At 36.2% G+C, this 24,706-nt stretch overlaps 1 protein-coding gene across 2 annotated transcripts in view; it reads left to right on the forward strand.

The window, feature by feature from the left end:
- LOC150094558 (uncharacterized) overlaps window positions 1-24,706 on the forward strand; it is a 170,205-nt gene that overhangs the window by 116,225 nt on the left and 29,274 nt on the right. For both annotated transcript variants that reach the window (XM_090412329.1, XM_090412327.1), the window contains exon 6: window positions 4,412-4,519. In XM_090412329.1, the coding sequence (XP_090268455.1) occupies window positions 4,412-4,519 (108 nt within the window). The remainder of the gene's footprint in view (window positions 1-4,411; window positions 4,520-24,706) is intronic.

A 24,706-nucleotide genomic window follows, 5' to 3' on the forward strand; every position in this document is an offset into this window, starting at 1 on the left:
TAGTTTTGGAAAGAGATAGAAGTCAGAGGGAGTCAAATCTGGGGAATAAGGTGGATGTTCCAACATTTCATAGTGCACATCCCTTAATTTTCCCATTACCAAAACACCTTGTGGTCAGGTGCATTGCCCTGATGAAAGATTATTATTTTTTTCTTCTGCAAACTGGGTCTTTTCTCACGAATTTTTTCATCTAGTCTGGTTAAAGGATGAGAATAATATTCCCCGGTTATTGTTTTACCCTTTTCAAGATAATTAATAAACAGAATGCCTTTAGCATCCCAAAACACCAATGCCATGACCTTTCCTGCTGATGGAACTGATTTTGTCTTCGTTGGCTCTGAACAACCGGCTTCCCACTGTTTCGACTGCTATTTGTATTCTGGTGTGTAATGGTGAATCCAAGTCTCATCCATAGTAATAAATTGACACACAGAATCAGTTTTATTCTTGTCAAAATGCTCCAAGCACTGTTCAGAGATTTTTATGCGAGTGCGTTTTGATCTGCTGTGAGCAAGCGCGGCACCCATCTTACTCAAAGCTTTTTCACATGCAATTCTTCATGCAAAATATATCCTATGTGTTCTTTTGAATGCCTATAGTCTCAGCAATTTCACGCACTTTGACTTGTTGGTCATCCAATACTATATCGTGCACTTGATCAATAATTTCTGGTGTTGTTATACCTTTTGGACGTCCTTCACATGGATTATATTCAAAGCTGGTATGTCCAAGTTTAAACTCGACAGCTAATTTCTTAATTGTCGAAAACGAAGGAGAAGAGTGCTCAGAAACATTTATGAACTTCGAATGAATTTCTTTTGGTGTTAAACATTCTTTTACAAAGAATTTTATAACTGAGCGATACTCAATTTTATCCATTTCAAGGGATAGAGACAACACTTTTGCTTCAGACAGTTGTACAAAACAAACTACTTGATAGAATGGCTTTCAAGATCACGCTCATGGATATTTTAATTCTATCACTAATCAATAATCTTGATTTGGTAATTTTATTTGGTGTTTTTACATCACTTTATACACACGTGTTTTTCAAATATTAGATGTGTCAAAGGAGGACTCTTACACTGACTCTTACTCTTACATGTTTTGTTCCAATGCATACTCCGGACGCTCACAGGGAACATGAGCAATCAATTAGTGTTGTTCATTTGTTCAGCTATCGAGGTTATGTCGCTGCTGCTCACCAAATTACTAGATACTCATTGTGATGTTGCCCTCAGATAAATCTTTTTTTTTAAATGCTGCCCTCAGATTACCTAAGGTTGGACAGCCTGATGTAATGTATACTATCTAATAAGAACAGGCTGATGGTTATGGGTGATTTTAATTATGATAATATAGACTGGAATGAAGAGACAGCATCTGGGGTCAAAGAGAATGAATTTCTTCATTATTTGAGGACCAACTACTTAGGCAGTATGTAACAGAGGGTACATGAGGATCAAGAGTTTTATTTAATTATCTCATTAGAGAGTGTTATTGCAAACGAGACGTTGAACCCCTCTCCAGTTGGTGAGAGTGACCATGAGGTAACCAGCCATATTGAGGATTTCTGTGGGAATAGGATATACATGGAACTATAAGGCATATTATGACAATTCGGCATATTATGACAATTCTCAGGAGACAGCTTGCAGCTATATCATAGAATGAAGAAAAGAATTGGAAGGAAAGAAGAGTAATATTGCTTGGGACCTGTTCAGGAACTGTCTGGTGGCAGCAATGTCTGAATGGTCAAATTAGGTGGTTATGAAATGAATGAATGAAAAGATGAATCATGCAGTTTGGAAGAAGGTATTATGGAGGCATCATAAGATGAGTCACAGTAATAGTGAGTTGCATGAGGAGTACAGAAAGCAAATAGGAGAGGTAAATCGCTTGAAAAGGATAGTGAAAGCACAGTATGAGCAGCAGTTAGCTAATGAGGCCAAAAGTCATTACACATGGTCATTAGAAGAGAGAATGATTATGGAAGGATGACACTGGTTGGAGAAAATGGTAAAATGATGACCACTGAGCAGGATACAGTAGAGATGTTAAATGAGCAGATAATAAGCGTGTTTCATCCTCATGAAAGTAACATCGTGCAGTACTTGACAACAGTGGGAAGGGAGGATGACCCACTGGTGGTGAGTGATCAGAGGTAGATGAAGAATTGAATAAACTTGATGTCAATAAAGCTGTAGGACTTAATGGTATATCACCATATGTCCTGAGGGGATGTTCCAGGGGGTTGATAACAGCTTTAACTTGCCTCTTAGATTTGCCCAAGTCCCAAAGGAATGAAAAGAGGGCAGAATTGTTCTTCATGAAGGAGTGTTAAGAACAAGGCTTTGAATTACAGGCCAATCTGTTTGTCTGGAGTTATGGTAAAGGTGTTAGAGTGGCTAGTGAGGACCAGGATTCAGAATTGAATTGATGACAACATTCTTTTTGATGGACAGCATGGGTTTGCTAAAGGATGATCATGTTTTAGCCATCTACTTACTATAACAAGGTGATAGGTGTATTGGACAAATGGTATCACGGTGGTATATTTAGATTTTGCTAAAGCCTTTGATAGATTACCACATGACAAGTGGTAATTAAACTGGCAATTATGGGATTGGATAGTAGATTGATACACAGGATTTGAGAGTATGAGCAAGTTGTGTATGGGGGAGTGATATCCCAGAAGTCTGTTTGTCTCGAGTTGTGGTAAAGGTGTTAGAGAGGCTAGTGAGGACCAGGATTCAGAATATGGATTACTTGCATAGGTTTGGTCAAAAGGATGAAGAGATATTAGAATGCATTCAGAGGTAACTAACTAAGGTGGTTTCTGGTCTCTGGAATGTAGAGTAGGAAGGCAGATTGAGGGAATGCTCCAAATGTCTGCTTTGGTTCCATTGCTGTTTAATTTATGTAAATTATATGATGAGTACAAATGGCTGTTGTAGCCTTGCAACTGGGCTTGAGTAGACTTTCTGAATGGAGAAATGAATGAGGCTGCTAGTTCAATGTAGTAGAGTGTAAGGTTTTAAATTTTGGGATGCAGAACATATGAGTGGGGGTGTCTGGAAAGTTTTGATAAACACCTGGAACAAACATGATATTAATGCAACTGATATAATCACGAGAAAAAGCATACTAGTAGCAGAGTTATGATGTAACTTATGCTCTTATACCCTTGTGTGTTCTTTCTTGTGGTTATATCAGTTGCTTTAATATCATTGTTGTTCTAGGTGTTATCAGAACTTTTCAGACTCCCCCCCCCCCCATAAGATTGGTGGTGGATATTTTAGAGGTGGAGGAGATGAGGGATCTGGGAGTGTTGGTAGATGAGGACCTAAAATTTTGGGGACAGTTTCCTAAAATTATGAGGATAGCACAACACATTATGGGAATGATGAAGAACACTGGCATGTCAGAGTAAGGATGTTATTATTCGATTATTTGACCATATATGGATTACTGTGCACAGATTTGGTCAAAAGGATGAAAAGATATTGGAATGCATTCAGAGGTAATTGACTAAGGTGGTTTCTGGTCTCTGGAATGTAGAATAGGAAGGCAGATTGAGGGAATGCAAATTGCAGTCTAGTGGATAGAAGGATGGGGGGATGGTCAAATACATATAAGTTGGTAAGGGTGTTATTACCAGATTAATGTGGATCAGTTTTTTCATAGAATGGGTGGAGATAGGGGGGAACAAAGGACATCCCTGGGAGCTGTATAATGAAGGTGTGAGCTGGAGGGGGGGGGGGGAGATGAGTAGGTTTTTTGCATGGAGAGTTGTAGGTAGTTGGATGCATTGTCTGGAAGTGTGGTAACAGTGAATGCATTCAAGTCACAGTGTGATGAGTTGTGTGAGTGATGGACCTCCTGCAATGACTCATTGATTCCATGGGGTGTAATGATAATAGTAATCTAGTCTCACTTAGACTTTAAAAAAAAATACCCATGCTACAGTAAGATTCAGACCCATAGGCAAAGATGTTATCTGCTAAACCAGTCCAGCTGACAAAAGAATATAGAGATGCTGAGACATAAATGCATACATACGTACATATTTATTATTCACATTGTGGGAACCACCTTACATTAATCATCTAGTTATGGCTATACCTCATTAAACACTAATATTTTTGTAGTGGTGGTGGTGTGTGTGTTGGCTCCGCATCATCATGCCCCCCCAATGGGGGAATGATGATGCGGAGCCAAGTAGGACAAGTAGATTATTTAATCTTTGACTGTGTTGAACTGCCATTGTTCCTTGCATATCTATTTCCCTTGAGGATACATTTCAGAAAATCAAAAATAAAATGCAGTCTTCAGAAATATGACTCCAGATTAATTTTTTTATATGCTTAAGTTTCAGCTATTATCACTGTATATTTTCTATTTCTTGCAGTTATGGTTCTACTTGCTGGACCTGCATTCATGTATTTCATAAACAGCGAACTAGACCAGTATGGTTACCATCCTAATAATGTTTTCTTTAACATTTCATTTCACTTAGGTATGTTATACTTAATCATAATTAAAAGATTTAATGTTATCGATAATTTCTTTTATGTGTTAGAAATTTTAATGCATTTTAAATAATTTACATACATAAACATAATTTTCATGAAACTGAAATGTTGCATAGTAATTGCTGCATCAGGTTGATAAGTTTTACTTTTAATATATTACTGGATATTTAATAGGGACATGAGAATTAGACATAATATAATTTTTTAATTAATGGCTTTGCACATAAGAGAAAACTAAATAGAATTTATTATTCCTATATATTTCACTCAGTATGTCATAAGCTTCATACAGGGAATGGTAAAAACATTTAAATTCTGAATACAAGAAGTCATAAAGTATGCATATAATATCACATGTCACATCATAGGCTATACACTGCTTGGAAAGAAGTCAATGGACACCATAGTGTGAAGAACAAACAGCCATGGTGTGCCCACCTTAATAAGATGTAGGACCTCCTTTCGCTGTGATGACTGCAGCAATCCTATGGGACATGACTTGATGCTTGCTCCAGTTCATTAAACAGACGTTCAATAGGATTGAGATCAGAGCTCTGTGGAGAACAGTCAATGTGGTGACATTCATGTCCACAAACCATGCAGTTACAGCAGCAGCCTTATGGCATGGTGCACTGTCTTGCTGAAAGAAACAATGGTCAGTTCCATAGAAATGCCAGGAAGTAGGAAGCATTGCATTGTCCAAAATGTTTAGATACACCTCTCGGAGTTCATTGTTTGTGACACCACAAACAGAGGTCCAAGGTCATACCATCACACTTCGCCTCTGAATTTCATATTTGACTTTACACAGTCTGGTAAGAGACATTCACCAGGCATCTGCCAAACTCATATCTGTCCATCTGCTCAGTAGAGGATGTAGCATGATTCGTTGCTCCATAACACGTGGAAGCTTGGAAAGCTTCCATGACCCATTGTACATGCTCTTTGCACTACTGAAGACGACACTGATTATTGGTTTGGCTAATGTAGGGCTTTCATATTGCTGTCAGTTTTTACATATTCTTTGTAGCACCCCACGATCACATTCGGTGAGTGTGGTAGGTTGTCTACTGCAGGTAGCACAATTGTTGACCTGAGATGGCTGAATTTGTCAACAATTTGCCAGATAGGCCTGCAATATGGCATCTTATCACAATATTTCTTTTAAACTCTGTCAGTTTCCTTCTCACATAGAAAGGACATAGTTTTATCAACTCAGGAACATCATATTCCTCCAATTTTCCTCCTGCAGTAGACAACCTACTGGTTGTCTACTGCAGGAGGAAATTGTTATTATTGTTTTTATTAATATTTATCATATAGTTAAACAAAATGTATAAAAATAAATGCATTATTTCTTGTAATTACAAATGTTTATAAGTGGCGTTCATCTCACCGCCATGTTGCTTACCGTGTCAGGCAGTAGTGCGCTTGCACGAACGTTCTATTTCTGAAGAGACAGTTGCATTAGTAAGTGAGAAAAAAATAGAACAGCTGTTGCATTCATTTCAGAGAGAGAGAGAGAGAGAGACTATATTCAAAAAGGGTTAGAAGTTTTTTGGGAGAAAATAGTTTTAAGGAATTTCTTAAGCCAGAAAGATGGATAAGAGTTCAGGGAAACAAATAGTTATCCCAAAATTAACAGATGAATTTCCTTATTATGAAGTAAAGTTGTGACAGATAAAAGTGATTATATAGTGTTTTTCCCAAAGCATCAGACAGTTCCTTATAGTATGAAGAAAACATGTTACAGATAATCATTGTAACCCCAAAAAAGATGAATTTTTTGTATTTTTGGTTAATGATGAAACTTCCTCAAGGAAACAGGGAACTTTAAAATTATCTTCATATTCTAAAGAAATAGGAAAGGAACTGATACTGCAAAGAAGATACGAAGGAAATGTTTTTTTTTTTTTTTTTTTAAAGAATGATTTGCAAAAATAATTTTTTTGTTTTAGAAGAAAAACAAGTATGAGTTAAGAAATTTATATTTTATGGCCATTATCGAGAGCTAAGAAAACTGTATTATGAGCTTAATGTGTATTCTCACAAAATCCTGTGATTTTAAAGAGAAGGAATCTTATATAATGTTTATGTTTTACTTACTGTCCTCTTCCGTCGGGGATGGATTGAGTCTTCCATGTTTCCACAACAACCTCCAGCAGTCTTGGTTTCTTGCATGGCTGGTGAGCTGTCTATAGGTTTGTGAAGCCTGCCTGTTCTTCACTAAGGATGATCTCATATGTGTTCTTTATTCTGTTCTGTAATACTTGTAAATATTTTGTAAGCATGGCTAAGTAATGTGATTGGTCTGTAATTTTTATAATTTTTCTTATCACCTTTTTTGTAAATTGGTATGATAATTCCTGGTCTCTAATATTTCCTATTCATAATTCCTGATTTAATGATTTTGTTGAAATGTGTGGTAAGGAATTTTAAAGTAGTTTACTTTCCTTCTTTCCAGAGTTCTGATGGAATTTGGTCTATCCCTGGTGCTTTGTCATATTTCATATGCTTTAGAGCAGTGGTTCTCAAACTGGGTGCCACAAGGGTGCAGCGAAATTTTGAATTGTTTATTTGAAAAAAAGCGAAATATTCAATTGCCACAAATAACTAAATCAAAAACAAAAAAATTATATATTTTGATTTTAATGGATGAAGCGTATATAAAAATTATCATTTTTTGTATCACTCTTATATTATATCCTGGGATTTCATTAGATCACCGCGTGTCGTCGTAACTAGATATGTGACGGCACATAAATACCGGGAAAAATGAACTGATGAATAGTTAGTGTCCTGCTGTCTGTTTTAGTATTTCTCTGTTCAGTGTGACAAGTATTATACATGATCATTTCCCCTAAACAAAAATCATGAGTCTTTTGTCATCGGTGAGATTAAACGAAGTACGATATTAAAGTCGTTAAATTCAGCGAGTAGAGGTTTTTCTTATTGTTATATATTCCAACTATAACGAGAGACATTGTAAACAAATGTTTTTCCTTTTTCCATCCGGAAAAAAAATTATTTACTTGAAATAAATTTTAAAATAAATATTAAAGCTACATATGCCCTTCAAAATCATGAATAATTTTTTCCTTAAAAAAAGAAGTGAAGATTCTGACGATCAAGAAATGTCTATTTGTAGCAAAGCTAATGAACCAATTTGCACTAATAAATTATCAAAAACTGATACTTGCATTAATGAAGATTTGACTATTTTTAACGTTCAGCAACAAAAAAGCACTAATGAAACAACAGAAACAGAAAGAATAAGTTCATGTAAAAAGGGAACAATGAAAAAGAATGTAAAAACTCATTTATATCAAGAGAGCTATCTAAAAATGGGATTTACGTGGTGTGGTGATAAATTAATTCCCAGACCTAAGTGTATTTTGTGTGGTTTGGTTCTGTCAAATGAAGCTATGGTTCCTAGCAAATTATTGCGACATTTCTCCACAAAACATGACAACTTGTCGAATAAAAATCCTGAATATTTCAAAGAGTTAATAAGATTACAAGAAAAACAAAGTAAAAGTTTTGTAAGAAAGTTTACAATTTCCGACCGAGTTCAAGAAGCGAGTTATTTAGTCGCCGAAATAATTGCGAAGGAAATGAAGCCTCATACTTAAGATGAAAAGCCAAAAGCCTCATACTATTGGAGAAACCTTGATTCGTCCCGCCTATTCAGCAATTGTGAGAACAATTTTTGGTACTGAGGCAGAAGAAGAAATAAAGAAGATTCCATTATCAAATGATACTATGAGTAGACATATTAATGATCTGTCAGTCGATATTGAAAAAGTCAGTTATAACCAAAATAATCGAATCAAAATTTTTCAGTTTGCAGTTAGATGAGTCAACTGATATCGGTGGTAAAGCACACTTATTTGTTTTTACTTGATTCACTGAAGATGATAAAATTATCGAAGAATTTCTATGCTGCAAGGAATTCGAAAAAACTACGACAGGAAAAGATTCATTTTAAAAATTTTATGGAATTTACAACCATGTTAATGAGGTAAAGATGTTTTTGATATAATGAACACATTTTAATACAAATGGTCTATCTTGGAAAACTTGTATGGGTGTATGTACAGATGGTGCACCTTCTATGGTTGGAATTACAATAGGGTTTATTTCCTTGCTAGAAAAGAAAATGAGAACATTATAACGACTCATTGCTTCATTCATCGTGAATCATTGGTGGCAAAGACAATAGGCTTGGAATTAAAAAGTGTATTAGAAGAAATCATTCAGATGGTTAATTATATCAAGGCCAGACCATTAAAATCTAGAATATTTGCAGGACTATGTGAAGAGATGCAATCTCATTAAAAGAATCTTTTTCTTCATACCGAAGTAAGATGGCTTTCAAAAGGTCGCGTATTGGATCATTTTTTTGAACTTAAAGAAGAAATATTAATGTTTTTCCAAAATGAAGACAAACCAGAATTCTATAAATTATTACAAGATGAATTTTGTGTTCCAAACTAGCCTATTTAACAGACATATTTGATCATCTGAACACGCTGAACTCCAACATGCAAGGAAGAAATGAGAATATTTTGACATCTACAGATAAAATTAAAGCTTTTAAAGATAAAAAAAAAAATGTGGAAGATAAAATTAAGCGCCAACAATGTAGAAATGTTCCTTAAAGTTGCCTCCAGAAAATGTAAGAACAATGATCTGCAAAAGCTTATTTACAGTCATTTAACATCGTTAGAAGAAAAAATTGACCATTATTTTCCAGACATTTCAGTCAAGTTATATGATTGGATTTGAAATCCATTTGTAGAGTCAACGTCAGCAATGAGTGAGTTAAGTCTTATAGAAGCTGAAGAATTAATTGATATAAGTAACGATCATACGTTGAGATTGAAGCATTCAGAAATGTGTCTGAATTCATTTTGGATAACAACTATGAAAGATATAATAAATTTAGTTTAATCCTTTATCCAAGTGTGTGCAAACAAAGTTTGCGCCTGAAAGTATCTTCAGGACTGGGGTAAAGTGATACAACACCAGGCGACTCCTTGCAAAGGTGGAGCAAACTACGAACACTCCTATCTCAGTATCTCCCATAATGCAAAACACATCTCCTTGCGGATATGTATAATGTTATGCATTAAGGGAAAGGTCACTACCTAGACTAGTTTCGACCTTTATTGGGGTCTCTTCAGTGGGAGCCAGGCCCAAGTGGAGATACCAAGGCAGAAGCATTAGCAAGGTCATCTCCTCCTATAGGAGCTGGCAAAACGGTGTGCCACCTTTTTTTTAAATTACTCTGGATTTAGAGAAAGATGTTGAAAGTTTATTTTTCACTTGGTCAGATTATAATAAATTTAGTTTAATCCTTCATCCTAAATCTACATCGGAAAAAATAGCCAAGATTTTAAACAAGTACAACCTACGCACAGCATTTAAGCCTCACCACAAACTTGCTACCCTTATCTGTTTTACAAAAGATCAGCTCCCTCTTCTCTCAGTGCCTGGAGTTTATAAAGTACCGTGTTCCTGTAAGCTAGAATACTTTGGACAGCAGATCAGCAACCATCCACCTAGAGCAGTGGTCTCCAAACTTTTTGCCGTGAGGGCTGCCACATTGGGTACTTCAGCGCTGTTCAGCAGCCCATAGTAAAAAAAAAAGCTCTAGAACTGGATATATGAGTTTTATTGAAAGCAGATAAAAACTGATTACAGAGTATGTGAGATTAAATTATCGTATATTAATGACAACGAACACTATCAGCAAATTCTCATATTTTTATCACAAATTATCATTATATTATATTTTATATTCTATATTTTTTATTCCAATTATATATCTAAATTAATATTTTATATTCAAATTATATTTTATCACAAAAAAAAAATAAAATAAAAGTGCTAATTACAAGTACATTACATATTACATTAGCCAGATGCTATCAGCCCAGGGGGGGGACTTTTGGCCTCAAGCACCACATGTCGCCATTGGGTACGGTCCTCTGCAACTGTTTGCCACGTTCTGGTCTCCAGCCCGACAGCCTGCAGGTCTTCCTTCTCCTGATCCGCCCATCTCTTTCTCAGTCTTCCTGGCGGCTCCCACGCTTGTCTCACAGTCCTTTCGGGACCCATATGGTATAGGTGCCCCAGCCACTGAAGATGCTGGGCTTGCAGCTCCATCAAGATGTCTGCCAAGTTGTATAAAGTGTGTGGCAGCATTGGACCGCCTCCTCCAGACTCCGTCTGCCATGACCCCTCCATAGATATGTCGTAGCATCTTGTTCTCGAATACTCTCAAGTGATCGGCTTGTCTCGCTGTGAGAGACCACGCTTCAGCACCGTAGAGGAGAACAGGCCTGATCAAAGTCTTGTATAGCCCCACCTTTGTAGTCCAAGACAGCAAGTGCGAGGCAAAAAGGGACACACCTGATAATAGGCCATATTCGCAGCATTTACCCGACTCTGGACATCAGCCTCAACTTTGTTGTCTTCAGTCACGAAAGAACCCAAGTATCTAAATACCTTCACCCTCTCAAACTGTGCAGCTCCCTCTGGATCTTGAGCAGCATGGCGACTCATAAAAAGGTATTTTGTCTTCTCGGCATTTATTTTCAGGCCAACTTCTTCTGCAGCTTCTTCAATAGCAGTAACCAATGCCACCACATCGTCCCTTTGATGCGCCATAATGTTCAGGTCGTCAGCGTAGCCAAGAATCCTAACTTGCACCCCTATGTCGACTCCACCTGCCACTTGCTGTGCGTTTCTAATTATTTTTTCCAACACTAGATTGAAGAGAATCGGAGAAAGCCCATCACCCTACTTCACACCGGTCTGTACTTGAAACTGGTCCGAAAGGTCACCTTCTGCTTTCACCGTTGCTCTCGAACCAGCTACGCACACCTGCACCATTTTTCAGAGTTTTCGAGGAATTCCCAGCTTTTCTAACACTTGTCATATTTTTGGGCGTATCATTGAGCCATAGGCTTTAGAAAAGTCTATGAAAATATTATGAACTTCCCAGTTATAATCCCAGCACTTTTCAAAAACTTGGCGCACCGTGAAGTGTTGGTCTATTGTAGAACGGTTCCTCCTGAAACCCGTCTGGTAGTCACCAAGGCTCTTCTGCATATGGTGTGAGGCGCATTAGCATGATGTTAGACAGCACCATGTAGCCAGTCGACAGCAGTGAGCTGCCCCTGTAGTTGCTGCATTGAGTCTTATCTCCTTTCTTATATACTGGGATGATCAGCGACTCCTTCCACTCATCCAGCAGCCATTCTTCTTGCCAGATCATCAAGATGAGTCGGTGCAGCTGCTCCAGCAGGACGTCCCCACCATTCTTCAGGAGCTCTGCCAGTATGCAGTCCACTCCTGGAGTCTTATTATTTTTCAGCATGCAGATAGCACGAGTAATCTCACTAAATGTCGGCTCTTCAATAAATGGTTTAGCAGTTTGATAAGGAGTATAATCCTCCGATATTGACATTCAGCAAGTTCGCAAAATATCTACGCTACCGAGCGAGAGCATCTTTTGAGTTTGTTAATAGATTTCCACTCTCATCTCTTATGGTTGCGCTTGTGTCTGGGCACCTCGCATGGCTTTGATCGTCCGGTACATCTCCTGTCCATTATTTGTCATCCTATTTCTCTCTATACTAGCCATTTTCTCATTAAGATACTTCCGCTTTTCCCTGCTTAGACATATATTCACCACTCTTCTCACCCTCTCATATGCAGCTTTCTTCCTGCTATCCGCTAGGTAGTTCAATAGTGCTTCCCTTCGTTTCGCTACAGCTTCTTCACACTGTCTATTAAACCATGCTTTTCTCCTCCTCTTTCTCTTTCCCACAGTTCTTGAGGCAGCTAACGCAACCGTATTTTTGATGGTCCCACATTCCATCCGGATCATCCCCTTCCTCCTGTAACTCCCCAAAACGATTCTGCAACTCTAACTGGAAAGCCCGCTTGCCTTCCGCTGTTAATTACAAGTAGCGATTTCAAATGTTCGTTAGATAAATTTGCTGTATTTTGACTTGATATATTTCATTCAGGAAAAAGTTTGTTCGCAAAGATACGTTGTCCCAAAAATAGAGATAAATTTACAAGCAAATTTCTTCAAATTTGCTTGTAAAATTTTGTAAAATTCAATTTTTTTTTCTTCATTAGTCCATTTTAACCGACCTTTTACAGTCAGAAAGACAGTAACTTGGATTACAGTTACTTTTTGCTATTCGGGAATATATTTTCAACACAATTTTAATTAATGCATTTGAAATTATCAACACCCTGTGTTTTTTTTTTTGCGGATTCTTATTGAAAAATTAGTCCAATTGGCAGGCCGGATAAAATCATATTGCAGGCCGCATCTGACCTGCGGGCTGTAGTTTGGAGACCCCTGACCTAGAGGAACACAAGTCATGCATCTGCAACCACGACTATGGTGAGTCAGGCCTGGCTGATCATGTCTTGGATACAGCCCATAGGATCTCTTGGGAAAAAACTACCATGCTCCACCACAGTACATTCAAAAAAGAGACTATTTTTAGAATCTGCAGCAGCTCTCAGAAATCAACCAAATCTTAAATAAATATGGTTGCATTAAGCTTACTAATATTTGGGAAACACTAATCATCAGAGATCCCACCTTACATTCCAGGCCATCTACAACTGCCCATAGAGGGCGCTCCACCTAGATAGGACTCTAGAGTCATCCATGTGGTTGGCTTAGTATTGTGGTATTTGTGTATATGTTACATTAGTTTTTTTTTTAATCCCTGAAGATGTCTCAGTGACTGATACGAAATATAGTAAGTATTAAAGTCTGTTTTAATCCTTTCTGAGTGCTGTATACAATCCATTAAGCCTCCAACATCTATGGTAAACACATTGTCTTTGCAAAAATTTGGCATAGTTTCTCTTCTTTCATTTTCGGTTCCAATTCCAAATTTCCTCATTACATCTTTTAGCTCTTCTCTGAAAGTTCCAATCTTAGCATTGACATCTCCAATTATGAATAAGATGTCTCTGGAGTTTGTGTTATCTATTTATTTTTGAAGATTGTTGTAGAATAGTTCGATGTCTTCTTCATTATGACTTGTATCAGGTGTGGAAATCTGAATAACCTTTATGTGTAGTCCTTTTTCTTTGGCTTTTAGTCTAATTCCTATTATTCTGGATGAGATAGGCTTTATATCTGTTATACTTTCAGTAATATTTTGTTTTATTAGAGTTGAAACTCCTCTGTGTACATTCTCTTCTTCCCAAATATAATAATTTTCCCTCTATCATCCTTCTCCTGTCCAGCGAGTTTCCGAGATTCCTATAATATTCCAATTTATCCTTTTCAGATTTTCTTGTTGAATTTGGAGTTTTCCTGCTTTGTATAGAGATCTGATATTTACAATAGCAATATACTTATCATGTTTTGTTGACCACATAGAAGATTGCTCACCAACACTATGTGAGGCTTGTGTTGGCACGTCAGATACCCCATTACGCAGTAGTGTGAGATGTATTCCCAGTGGTCGTGTAATCCATAGTAGTTTTTGGCATTTTAGTGTGGCTGGCCTGCCATTCATTTTCCACACCCTTTGGTCCACGGCTCCTTATTTTTTATTTGGAACAACCTGTTGGAACTTCCTTCATCTGCCATCCAAGGGATGTACCTGGTAGGAGTCTGGCTATGTTTTTTAGCTGTATTAAATGTGTAGTCCTTTTTCTCTTTAGGAGATAAATTTATTTAAAACGCAAAATTGTATATATAGTGCATGCGAAACATAAACATTTTACACACACCATTTAAGATATTACAAAAATAATCTACACTAATTTTATTTGTAAATAAATATTATTTTTGTTGATTTTTTCCTTTTCTCACTTAATCTCTTAATTTATCATAACAATATCCTGGATACAAATCTGTGGTATTAACCAACCATTTCTCTTATTAAGAAAAAAAACAAACAAACAAAAAACCCATAATACTGGAGTGTCCACAAGTAATAGACTAATTTGGAGGAAAATTGTTGATAGGAGATTAATAATAATGTAAACTTAATCATGTAGCACTGTCATGGTGGCCTGAACATCCCTTGAGGGTTCATATCAGGGAATTATTGATGATGATGATATTATATATATATATACACACACACATACAGTAAAACCCCATTTTTACATTCCTGCAATTTACGTTTTCCTGCCATTTACATCATTTTCCGTTGGTCCCATCTTAAGGCCTATTCTTACGATATATTGTTTTCCTGCCATTAACAGCTTGATGTGAACGTTATTTCCCGTGATTTGCGTTTTTTTTCTCGGGTGGCAATACTGATTTTTGAATCGATTTCTGCAGAAATCTGCTCATTTTTGTTCCCAGATGGCGCTGCTTTCGACTGTAGTTTAGTTTCTGCCATCATAGTGACTTGCATGCTTGCAGCAGTAATGTAGTGATGAGCCATACCATGATTTTTCAATCACAGTACGAATTATTCATGTTAGTAACATGGAGAAAAAAGACAGAAAATGTATTTCTGTAGAAGAAAAGATGGCAATTCTGCGACGTGTAGATTGGCATGCCGGAACATGTGTGCATTTAGCAAAAGATCTTAGACTCTCCGTGTCCACTTTGAACACGATAGTAAAAAACAGGTCAAGCATTGAACTCAATGCAAAGCAATCTTGCGCTATGTCAAAAAAACGAAAAGCAAAAAAATCAACAATTAAAGATTTTTTTCAATTAGATAAATGTAAGTAATTGTAAATTCATTTATTTTCAGTTATTAAATTTTGTAATCTAGTATATAGACTCACATATTAGCAGTAAGTCATCTTTTAGCTTTTTTTTAATGTTTTTTTTTTTTTACATTTCCTGCTATTTATGCTTTTTTCCATCAGTCCCCTGAAAAGTGTAAAAAAGGGGTTTTACTGTGTGTGTGTGTGTGTGTGTGTGTGTGTGTGTGTGTGTGTGTGTGTGTGTGTGTGTGTGTATTTATACACACATATCACTGTGCTGCTATCCGACTTTGGTATTCAAGAGATCTTGAACGTGTGTGCACACCCAATAATGAAAAGATACACGGAATGCCTTCAAATGTTAATATGTTAGTGTTTTAATTTATAGATTTTTTCTCTTGCAATGCTTGTTGGTATTTCTCTCATGTTATGCACCCGATGAAGTCTTCTAAGAAGATGAAACTTTTTTCTTTTTTTTTTTTTTTTCACAAAAACAACTGCATTGGAAGCTGATCTGTCAAATACATTAAATCAAGACTTGCTATACATGGTTATCGATATTTCAAAAAATTCAGGCACTAAAGCGTTTGAAAAAAGTATCATAAATCTCGATAGAAAATACTTAATAGAATGAACTAAGAAAAATACAACTAAATAACCTGCTGGGTTGTTAATTTATCTGGCTGGCCTCTAACTGAAGATGAGCTAAATGTACCAGTAAGAGGTTATAAGTTTGTGATTTTGCCCAAACATATTCCATATCTAGATTTCATACACAACATTACAAAAAAGTACCAATCATCTGTCTAGTATTAAAGCCATTGGACTGTATTTTGAAATAGCCAAAGTGATCTATGATGCCCAGCTATCAGAATTGAATATTCCATCAGTAGAATTAAAAGTCCTAAATTCACTAAAACATAATAAGAAATAAGAATATTGTTATCACCAAAACTGACAAAGGCAATACCACTGTAGTCTTAGATGCTAAATCATACGATCGGAAAATGAATTTACTGCTTGTGATTGCAATACTTACTCCCAGCTTAATAATGATACTACCAAAAGTCAGCTCAAAAAACTCAAGTTACTGGATGAAACAACATCCATAGATGAAGAGACCATCAAAAGTCTCAAAACATACCATGCAAGACCTCCCAGAATATATGAGTCAGTTACATAAAAGTAACTGCCCACTCAGACCTATTGTGACTTCTATAGGTAATCCCACATATACCAAGATTCCCGTCTAACCTTCTCCGTCCCCTCATTGGCTACTCAACTTCTTCGATAAAAAATTCCATAGAATTTCATGCAAGGATAAAAAAATATATTCAACTGGCAGATACAGACATGTTAGTGAGCTTTGACATTTTCTCTCTCTCTCTCTTTTCACTAACATCTCTCACAAGGAAACAATAGAATTGTTAACCCAAAATTTCCACCTGACATAGTGGAATTATTCAAATTTGCAATCATATCAGATTACTTCACATGGAAAGATAAAATATAGGAAGGAATAGCAATAGGCTCACCCTTATCATCCAACTTTTTTCTTGAACACCTAGAAGACAGAATTTTCTCACTTAACCCAAAACCAACAATCTGGCTACGCTACGTCAATGATGTCTTTGCAGTTTGAAGTTACGTGGAACCTGAACTCTACTCATTTCTACAAAAAATCAGCACCCTGCATCCTCATATCAAGTTCACACTAGAAAAGGAAACTTCAACAGGTGTTTCCTTTCTTGATGTACACATCCAGCACAAACAAGATGGATCCATTTCCACATCCATGTACCGAAAATCAACTTTTCTGGTTGTTACATCCATAATACATCAGTTCACCATCCCTCTCAAAAATATGGCATCTTAAAATCTCTAGTATCCAGAGCACACAAGATTTGTTCTTCTGAAGAATCCCTAAAACAAGAATTGGAAATTATCAAAGAAACAGATTTAACTAAATGGATATAATCTGATAACAGTCCAAAAAATAATTAACCACTATTCTACAAATCAACCCAGACAAGAAGAAGCCCACAGAACTTCCATTCCATATATTAAAGGCATCTCTGAATCTGTGGCAAAAATTATGAGAAAATATAAACTTGTTGCTACCTACAAACCCATCAACCAAATTTGCAACTTACTACCTTCTCCAAAAGACAAGCTCTCACAAATGATGCTACCTGACATTTACCAAGTACCATGTTTGTGTACTAAGGACAAACAGGAAGATCTATAAATAAACAAATCTCTGAAAATCAAGACCACATCTGCCTTATCAAACCTCACAAATCTGCCTTGCACAACATGGAATCGAAAATGTTAACCACAGGATTTAATGGCAAAATGCCAAGTTACTACATAGATCCACATATAAACATGAACAGTTATAGAAAGAAAGTGCTGAAGCCTTACTTCTTAGATATAATCTTAATCGAAATGACTTTCTCACTATTCCAAAAGTGTGGAAAATTGTTATCCTCAATTGTATTCAATAATTTATCTGCTCTATTTTAATTTAAGTGATTTTAATTTCAGCTCATTAAATTTTTAATCCACGAACACACAACTGTATACATAGAGGAATTCTAATTTAAGCATGTGCTACTGTGTTTTGAATTCAGTTCCTATTGTTGTTTGTTAGTTGTACTGATGATGTCTTATGATACATAAGACAAAATATTTACATAATAAAAAGTTATTTACTGTGGCATACATGTTATTATATAGTTACAAAACTATTTGACTTATAGTCATTTAATCTGTTTCAAAATATATATCTAATCTAATCCTGTGGCCTCCTCTTTTAGGAGGTTTGCTGCTGATGAACAGTCCTCTTCCATGCTTCTTGCTTATGTAAGTTACTTGCCCATCCGGTCTTTGATGTTTCGTCTTTCCATTGCAGTCAGGGTCTTCCTCTTCCTCTCCTTCCCTCCACCATCCCCTGAAATACTATTCTGGGGAGCTCTCCAGAAGAACCCCTCATCAAATGTCCTGCAAATGCTGTTTTTCTTCTTTGGATACTAGCGTATAGTCTCTTTTCATCTTGAATCTTTTAATAACCTCTTCATTGCTCACTCTTTCAGTCCAGCTGATACAATCCATTTTTCTCAAGCACCACATTTCAAACACATTCAATCTCTCAGTCATCTCCTTATTGATCATCCAAAACTCACATCCATATGTCCCCATACTCCAGATCATTGTCTTAAGGATTCTTACTTTTAACTGTTTGTTCAGATTCTCTTTCCTAATATGTAGTTATTTGGAAAAATGCTGATTTTGCTTTTGTAATTCTGTAAGTATTGTAATTTTGACATCCAAGTAATCCTTGGCAGTGTTTTACTAATTGCATAATTAGATCTATTGTCATCTGTTATCCAATTCCAAGGTATTCAGAACTTTTTACATTCTCTTTTCTTTGTCCATTCAAAGTGATTTCCATCCCATAATTTCCTTTCCTTGAAATCTTCACCACTTTTGACTTTATGAATGTTTATTTTCATTCTATATTTCTCATTTCCAACCCTGTTCAGTCTATAATAATGTTGATCAGGTGATTCATCTAGGCATGGCAGAAATACATGTTGTTTCATGGAGTAGCAAATCAGCTTGTACAATTTGTTGTGCTTATGTGTATTTATTTCTATGTTTTATTTATATTTATATTTTATTTATATCATATTATATTTATTATATTTATTATATTATGAAAGAATTAAACCAGGAATCAGTAATAGAAAAAATTAAAAAATATAAACATGAATGGATGGAACATGTTGAAGGAATGAAAACAGAAAGATTACCAAAACATGCCTTAAATTACAAACCATTAGGAAAAAGAAAACCAGGACGTCCTCTTAAGAGATGCAACGATTACTTCTAAGGCCAGAACAGGCCACTCTAGGCCTAAATCCTTGACAAGCATGATGATGTTTAAAGTTTCTGTCATGTCCCCTCTTTTCTGCCTATCAACTAAACTTTGTTGTCCACAAACTTTCAACTCCCTATCTTCATAGGGAGAATTCCACAGACCTGTCACCAGCTTAGTCACTTGTCTCTGAATCTTCTCATCCACCTCCTGGTTGTGAAGAAACTTAGGTGACCAAATCTATGCACAGTAGTCAAGGTGTGGCCAAATCATAGTCTTATAAAGAGGGATAATAACTTCTCTATCTTTACTTGTGTGTTTTGACATCCAAGTAATCCTTGGTAGTGTTTTACTAAATTATGCAGTCTGCCCTCTCAACTTCAACTCTCTGTCTGCCATTATTGCCAAGTCCCTAGCCTCATCAATTTCCTGCAATTCAGTACCATTAATATGATATGCCATATGTAACCATTTTGACCTGAAGTGTATAACCTAACATTTTGCAAAATTAAATTGACAGTCATTATTATCCTTCATCCACACTCCCAATTTATTTAAATCATTCTGCAGGATATCTACATCACCTGTATCAACTATTGTCTTCCCCAGTTTTGCACCATCAGCAAACAACTGAATATCCCCTCTTAAATCTTTCTCTATATCATTGATATACAAATTAAAGAGTAGTAGCCCTAGTACAGAACCCTAAGGTGCTCCACTAGTTTCCTAGATTCCACTTCACGATATACTGCTCTCTAGTGTCTGTCTATCTGTCAGCCACACCACTATCCATGCTACTAGCTTTGTATCCATTCCCATTTGCTCCAACTTTTGTAATAGTTTTCCATGTGATGCTCTGTCAAATGCCTCTGCAAAATCCAGCAATATCATGGTATAGCCATTTCCTTTATCCAGTTCTGCTGTCACTTGATTATAAAATGTGAATAAATTACTGACAGGCCTACCCTTTACAAAGCTGTGCTACATGCTATAGAGTATCAAATCCTTATCCACCCAGTGTTGGATATTACTTGTAACCAACTTTTCCAATACTTTAATAATCACTCCTGATATATTAATTGGTTTGTAGTTTGCTACCTCTGTCATGGAGCCATATTTATCCAATGGAACTATCTCCTCCTCTTTTCACTTCCCTTGAATCCTGCCAGACTAGATTGAAAAACTTCATCAGAGGCAATGCAAATTCTCTTGTACATTCATGCAGTGTGCAGCCTGACATGCCATCCAGTTCTACTGTTGTGTTCCCATTCATATTTTTCAATATGTTGAAAAATATGAATGGGAATACTCGTATTCATCTACCTCAATTTTGATATGCATCTCTTTCTCATCAGCAACTTCAAAATCTTCACCTAGATGATACACCTTTGCAAAATGATTACTCAGCAACTCAACCATTAGTTTTGCTTCTGTCACCTTTCTACCATGAGCATTATTTAAAGTCATCTTACCATAGTCATTTTTCCTCTTACTTGGTACATAATGAAAAAAAAAAACTTTTGGGTTTGCTTTGGACTGCTTAGCTAATTTTCCTTCGTAATCTGATTTGTCCTTTCTTACCAACTAGTCACCCTTCTCGCTTGCACTTTGTGCTACTCATTAGTATGCTGGTCAGCTTTTTCTTTATATTCCTTGCACTTTTTTTATTTTATTTTATTTTTTTAATTACAGTTCTTGCTTTATATCTCTACTAATCCACTTAATTCCCATTTGGTTTATCCTCCTGGGGTATGTAGTCTGATGCTTCTCTCAAACAATCTCTGACCGCTTTCCCTTCACTACTGACATTCTTTCTTTGTGGCTTCTCAAGCTTTGACACTGCTCCAAGATGACTGTTAAGTCTGTCATAATTATCATCTTTATAGTTGAACATAAACCCTTTCTTGATAGAGAATTCCATATGGTTGGCAACTTCCCAGAACAAGATTGCATGATCATTCTCCCCATTTGGAGGCAGTGGTTTACCTTGGTTATGGATATATATATATTCTGATGCTATTATCAGATCCAACACTCTCAAACCCCTTATCGCCTATATAACTTGTTGTTTCATGCAAATATCCTGTAGCACTGTATAAATTCCACTTCCATCTTGCATTGCCCCCTTTCCTCCCTCCAATGTATGTCTCCATAGTTAGTCTTCCATAATAATTGTTTGGCTTGCAGTCATTGTTCTAATCTGCTGATACATGGCATCTACATCTTCCTGTGGATCCCCAGGTCTATAGCAGCACACAACAATATATTTTTTTCTATTGGCCCCTATATCTCGCACCAGACAGCCTGAAATGAACCCCCCCCCAACTTAAAATCCTCTTTAACTCCTAATTTTGTTGGTTATAATTCTCTAGCTATTATCAGCAATACCCCACCTCCTGTCCTATTTCCTCTATCCTCCTTGAAACTACAGTACCCTTTACATTCTATCCCTGTAACTATATTATTTTCTGTCAACCTGGTCTCACTGATTGATGCCTATAATTTTTGGCCAAGTCTAGCTGACCAATGTCATAAACTCCTCTCCCTTCTTCCTGGTGCTTCTTGCATTCATGTACACACATTTCAACATCCACTTGTACCCACAATTACCATTTTGTAATGGCTTTACCCAGTGCTTTTTTTTTCTGGAAAAAAAAGTGCCGTACTCACCATGAAGATGTTATTACAGCAACTTCCACACTTTTAACATATCCTCCGATATACCCTCGTCGTCTCGCTTTGTTGGCATGCTTTGTATGCTGCACTCTCCTTATGATCGTAAATATTTTTTTCTTAATGACATTAACTGTTGTTTGCAAGATTCTCCAAAATGACTGATTTTACCATTTGACCACTCCGCTGAAATTTTCGTTCCCGTGTGTTTATCGATGACAAGACTTCTGACATCACAACACGCTTTGCAGCCCAACATTTTATTCTTGACATACAGCCACTCATTTCTCTCGCAGAAGTCAATTTTCTACAAAAATGTCCAACATTCGGGCCAATCATTATCAGAAGCTGCTTCCTTTTGACCACATGGATCTTCGTCTTGGTTTCGTGATCCTCTTCACCAAGTGTATTTTCGGTGCTAGTTTTCTGTTTTACAGAATCACAAGTAGATTCAACAATTTCTGCTTCTTCAGCATTACTTTTTTTCTCATTGGCATAACGTAACTACTTATTTTACTCGTTTTGAACAATGGTTGCACTGATTTAACTTAGATTAATTCAAAACTCACGTGAACACCTGCCTGTTGCAGAGTGAATATAGAATTGATAAACCGATATTGGAAGCAATTGGAAGTGAACACAACTTCCTGTTTTGTACCAACCTATGAAACAGGAAAGCAGGGTACCAACTTATGAGTAATCAAAACTGAAAATTCAATTCGTGAACACAGTACCACCTACTGGAATATTTATAATACATTTTACTGTCAATAAATCCCAAATTTTTAAAAATTTAAGAAAAAGGGTGCTGGTTCTGCATGCCGTTGCATACCGCCAGAAAAAAAGCACTGACTTTACCAACGTTTATCAGCATTACATAATCATTTCTTGTGCACATGCCCATTTATCACAGGGGGTGGCCAGACACATGGTTGATTGCATCCTCTCTAATATCTCTAGTTTTACACTTCCAAACTCTCTAAACAACACTTTCTCCAAATATCTAACTCCAAAAAACTATTTAAATGTAGTCTCAGGTGTATACATATGTCCTTTGGTCTGTCCATCAAATTTACTTTATACATCAATAAATTGCACACCATTCCTCCTTTATAATCTTCTCATTGACTTATTAGCAATCATGGCCATTCTCAGTCTGTCCTATCATACTGAGGCAGCAAACTTAGTTTTTACTTTCTTACTCTTGATGTTTACATCTTTCAACAGCTCTTTCATATCTTCTCTCATTGTATATTTCTCCCCTTTCAAATCATTTGTTCCTGCCATAATAATCATCTCTTTTACTTCTCCCTTCTGTAAACTAAACAGTGTCACCAATATCCTTGATTTTAACATCTGGGAAACATTCTTTCGTTACTTGCTCGTTAAGTAAACCTCTTATCATCGAATCCCATACTTTCCAAATTCAATTACTCATCGATGATCAGTATACACTTTTTGCATAGGAATATATACATAATTTGCAATCATCTGAATTATCCACCATTATTTTGCAAATCCTTTATTCATTACATAAGTTGTTGTTTTTTTTCTTTTCTTTTTTTTTTTTTTTTTTTGTCAGCATCTGTCTTATCAGTAATCGATATTTTGCATTTGCTAGTATTTTGTTGGAGATCAATGGACGCAGTCCACTTTTTTTATTACATACAAAGATTCATTTTTATTCAGGAATAGAAAAGGATCTAACAAAGGTTGGAGCCATATGTGAATAGAGAAATGCCACAAGAACAGGCAGGCTTTAGAATAGGTAGAGGAATTAGAGACCAAATAGCAAACATGAGATGGATTATGGAAAGAACAAGAGAATTTCAGAAGGAAGTATTCATTTGTTTTTTTGATTATTATAATAAAGCTTTTGATTGTGTGGATCACAACAGACTGTGGATTGTAATGAGATCAATGGGAATACCTGAACATCTAATTCTCTTGATAAGAGAGCTGTATGACAATCAAGAAGCTTCAGTAAAAACAGTCTTTGGAGAAACAGACAGTGTTTGAGTGGAAAATCCTGATGGAATTAAGATTGATGGCAGGAAAATAAATAATTTAAAATCTGCAGATGATACAGCCATCATAGCAGAAACTAAGGAAGATCTGGAGTGGTGGTTGATTGTATTGGTTAAGACAGAACGTAACAAAGCCAGGCTTAATTTAAACATGAGCAAAACAAAAGTGATGGCTAATGGCTATTTAAATGAATTTATAATAGAGGGAGATAAAATAGAAATCTTTGAAAGTTATGATTTACTGGGGTCCAGAATCAGAAATGATGGTAAATGTGAAGATGAAATTAAAAGAAGGATAGTTGTGGGGGAAAAAAAAGTGATGTTAAACCTGGCGAAAATTATGAAAGATAGAGGTATGAGTAAGGCCATGAAAGTTCGAATAGTCAAAGCAATGGTATTTCTACTAGTGATGTATGGATGTGAAAGCTGGATTATTAAGAAGAAAGATAGAAAGCAAATTGATTCATTTGAATTATGGGTGCGAAGAAGACTATTAAGAATCTCATGGACGTAAGAATGACCAATAAGAAGGTTTTAGAGAATATAAAGATAGAATGCTCCTTGGAGGTGATGATTGCCAAACAGAAGTTGATGTACTTTGGACATATTATGCAAGCTGATGAATCGTTAGAAAAGGCAGTTATGTTGGAGAAGATTTAGGGAATGAGAGGAAGACTACAAACGAGTTGGACGGACAACATAAAAGAACTTACAATTGTTGAAAGAATAAGAGGCCAAGTAGGATGGAGAGCCTTTGTTCACAAGATCACCAAGAGTCGAAAACCACTGGATGGCACATAATAACAACAAATCTGTTCTTTCTTAAGATTGGAATGGAAATGTTTCTATGGTGAAGTAGTTTTATT

Source organism: Typopeltis vanoorti, chromosome 22 (genome assembly GCF_054136105.1).
Source record: "Typopeltis vanoorti isolate ZY-2024b chromosome 22, IOZ_Tvanoo_1.0, whole genome shotgun sequence".
Lineage (NCBI taxonomy): Eukaryota > Metazoa > Arthropoda > Arachnida > Uropygi > Thelyphonidae > Typopeltis > Typopeltis vanoorti.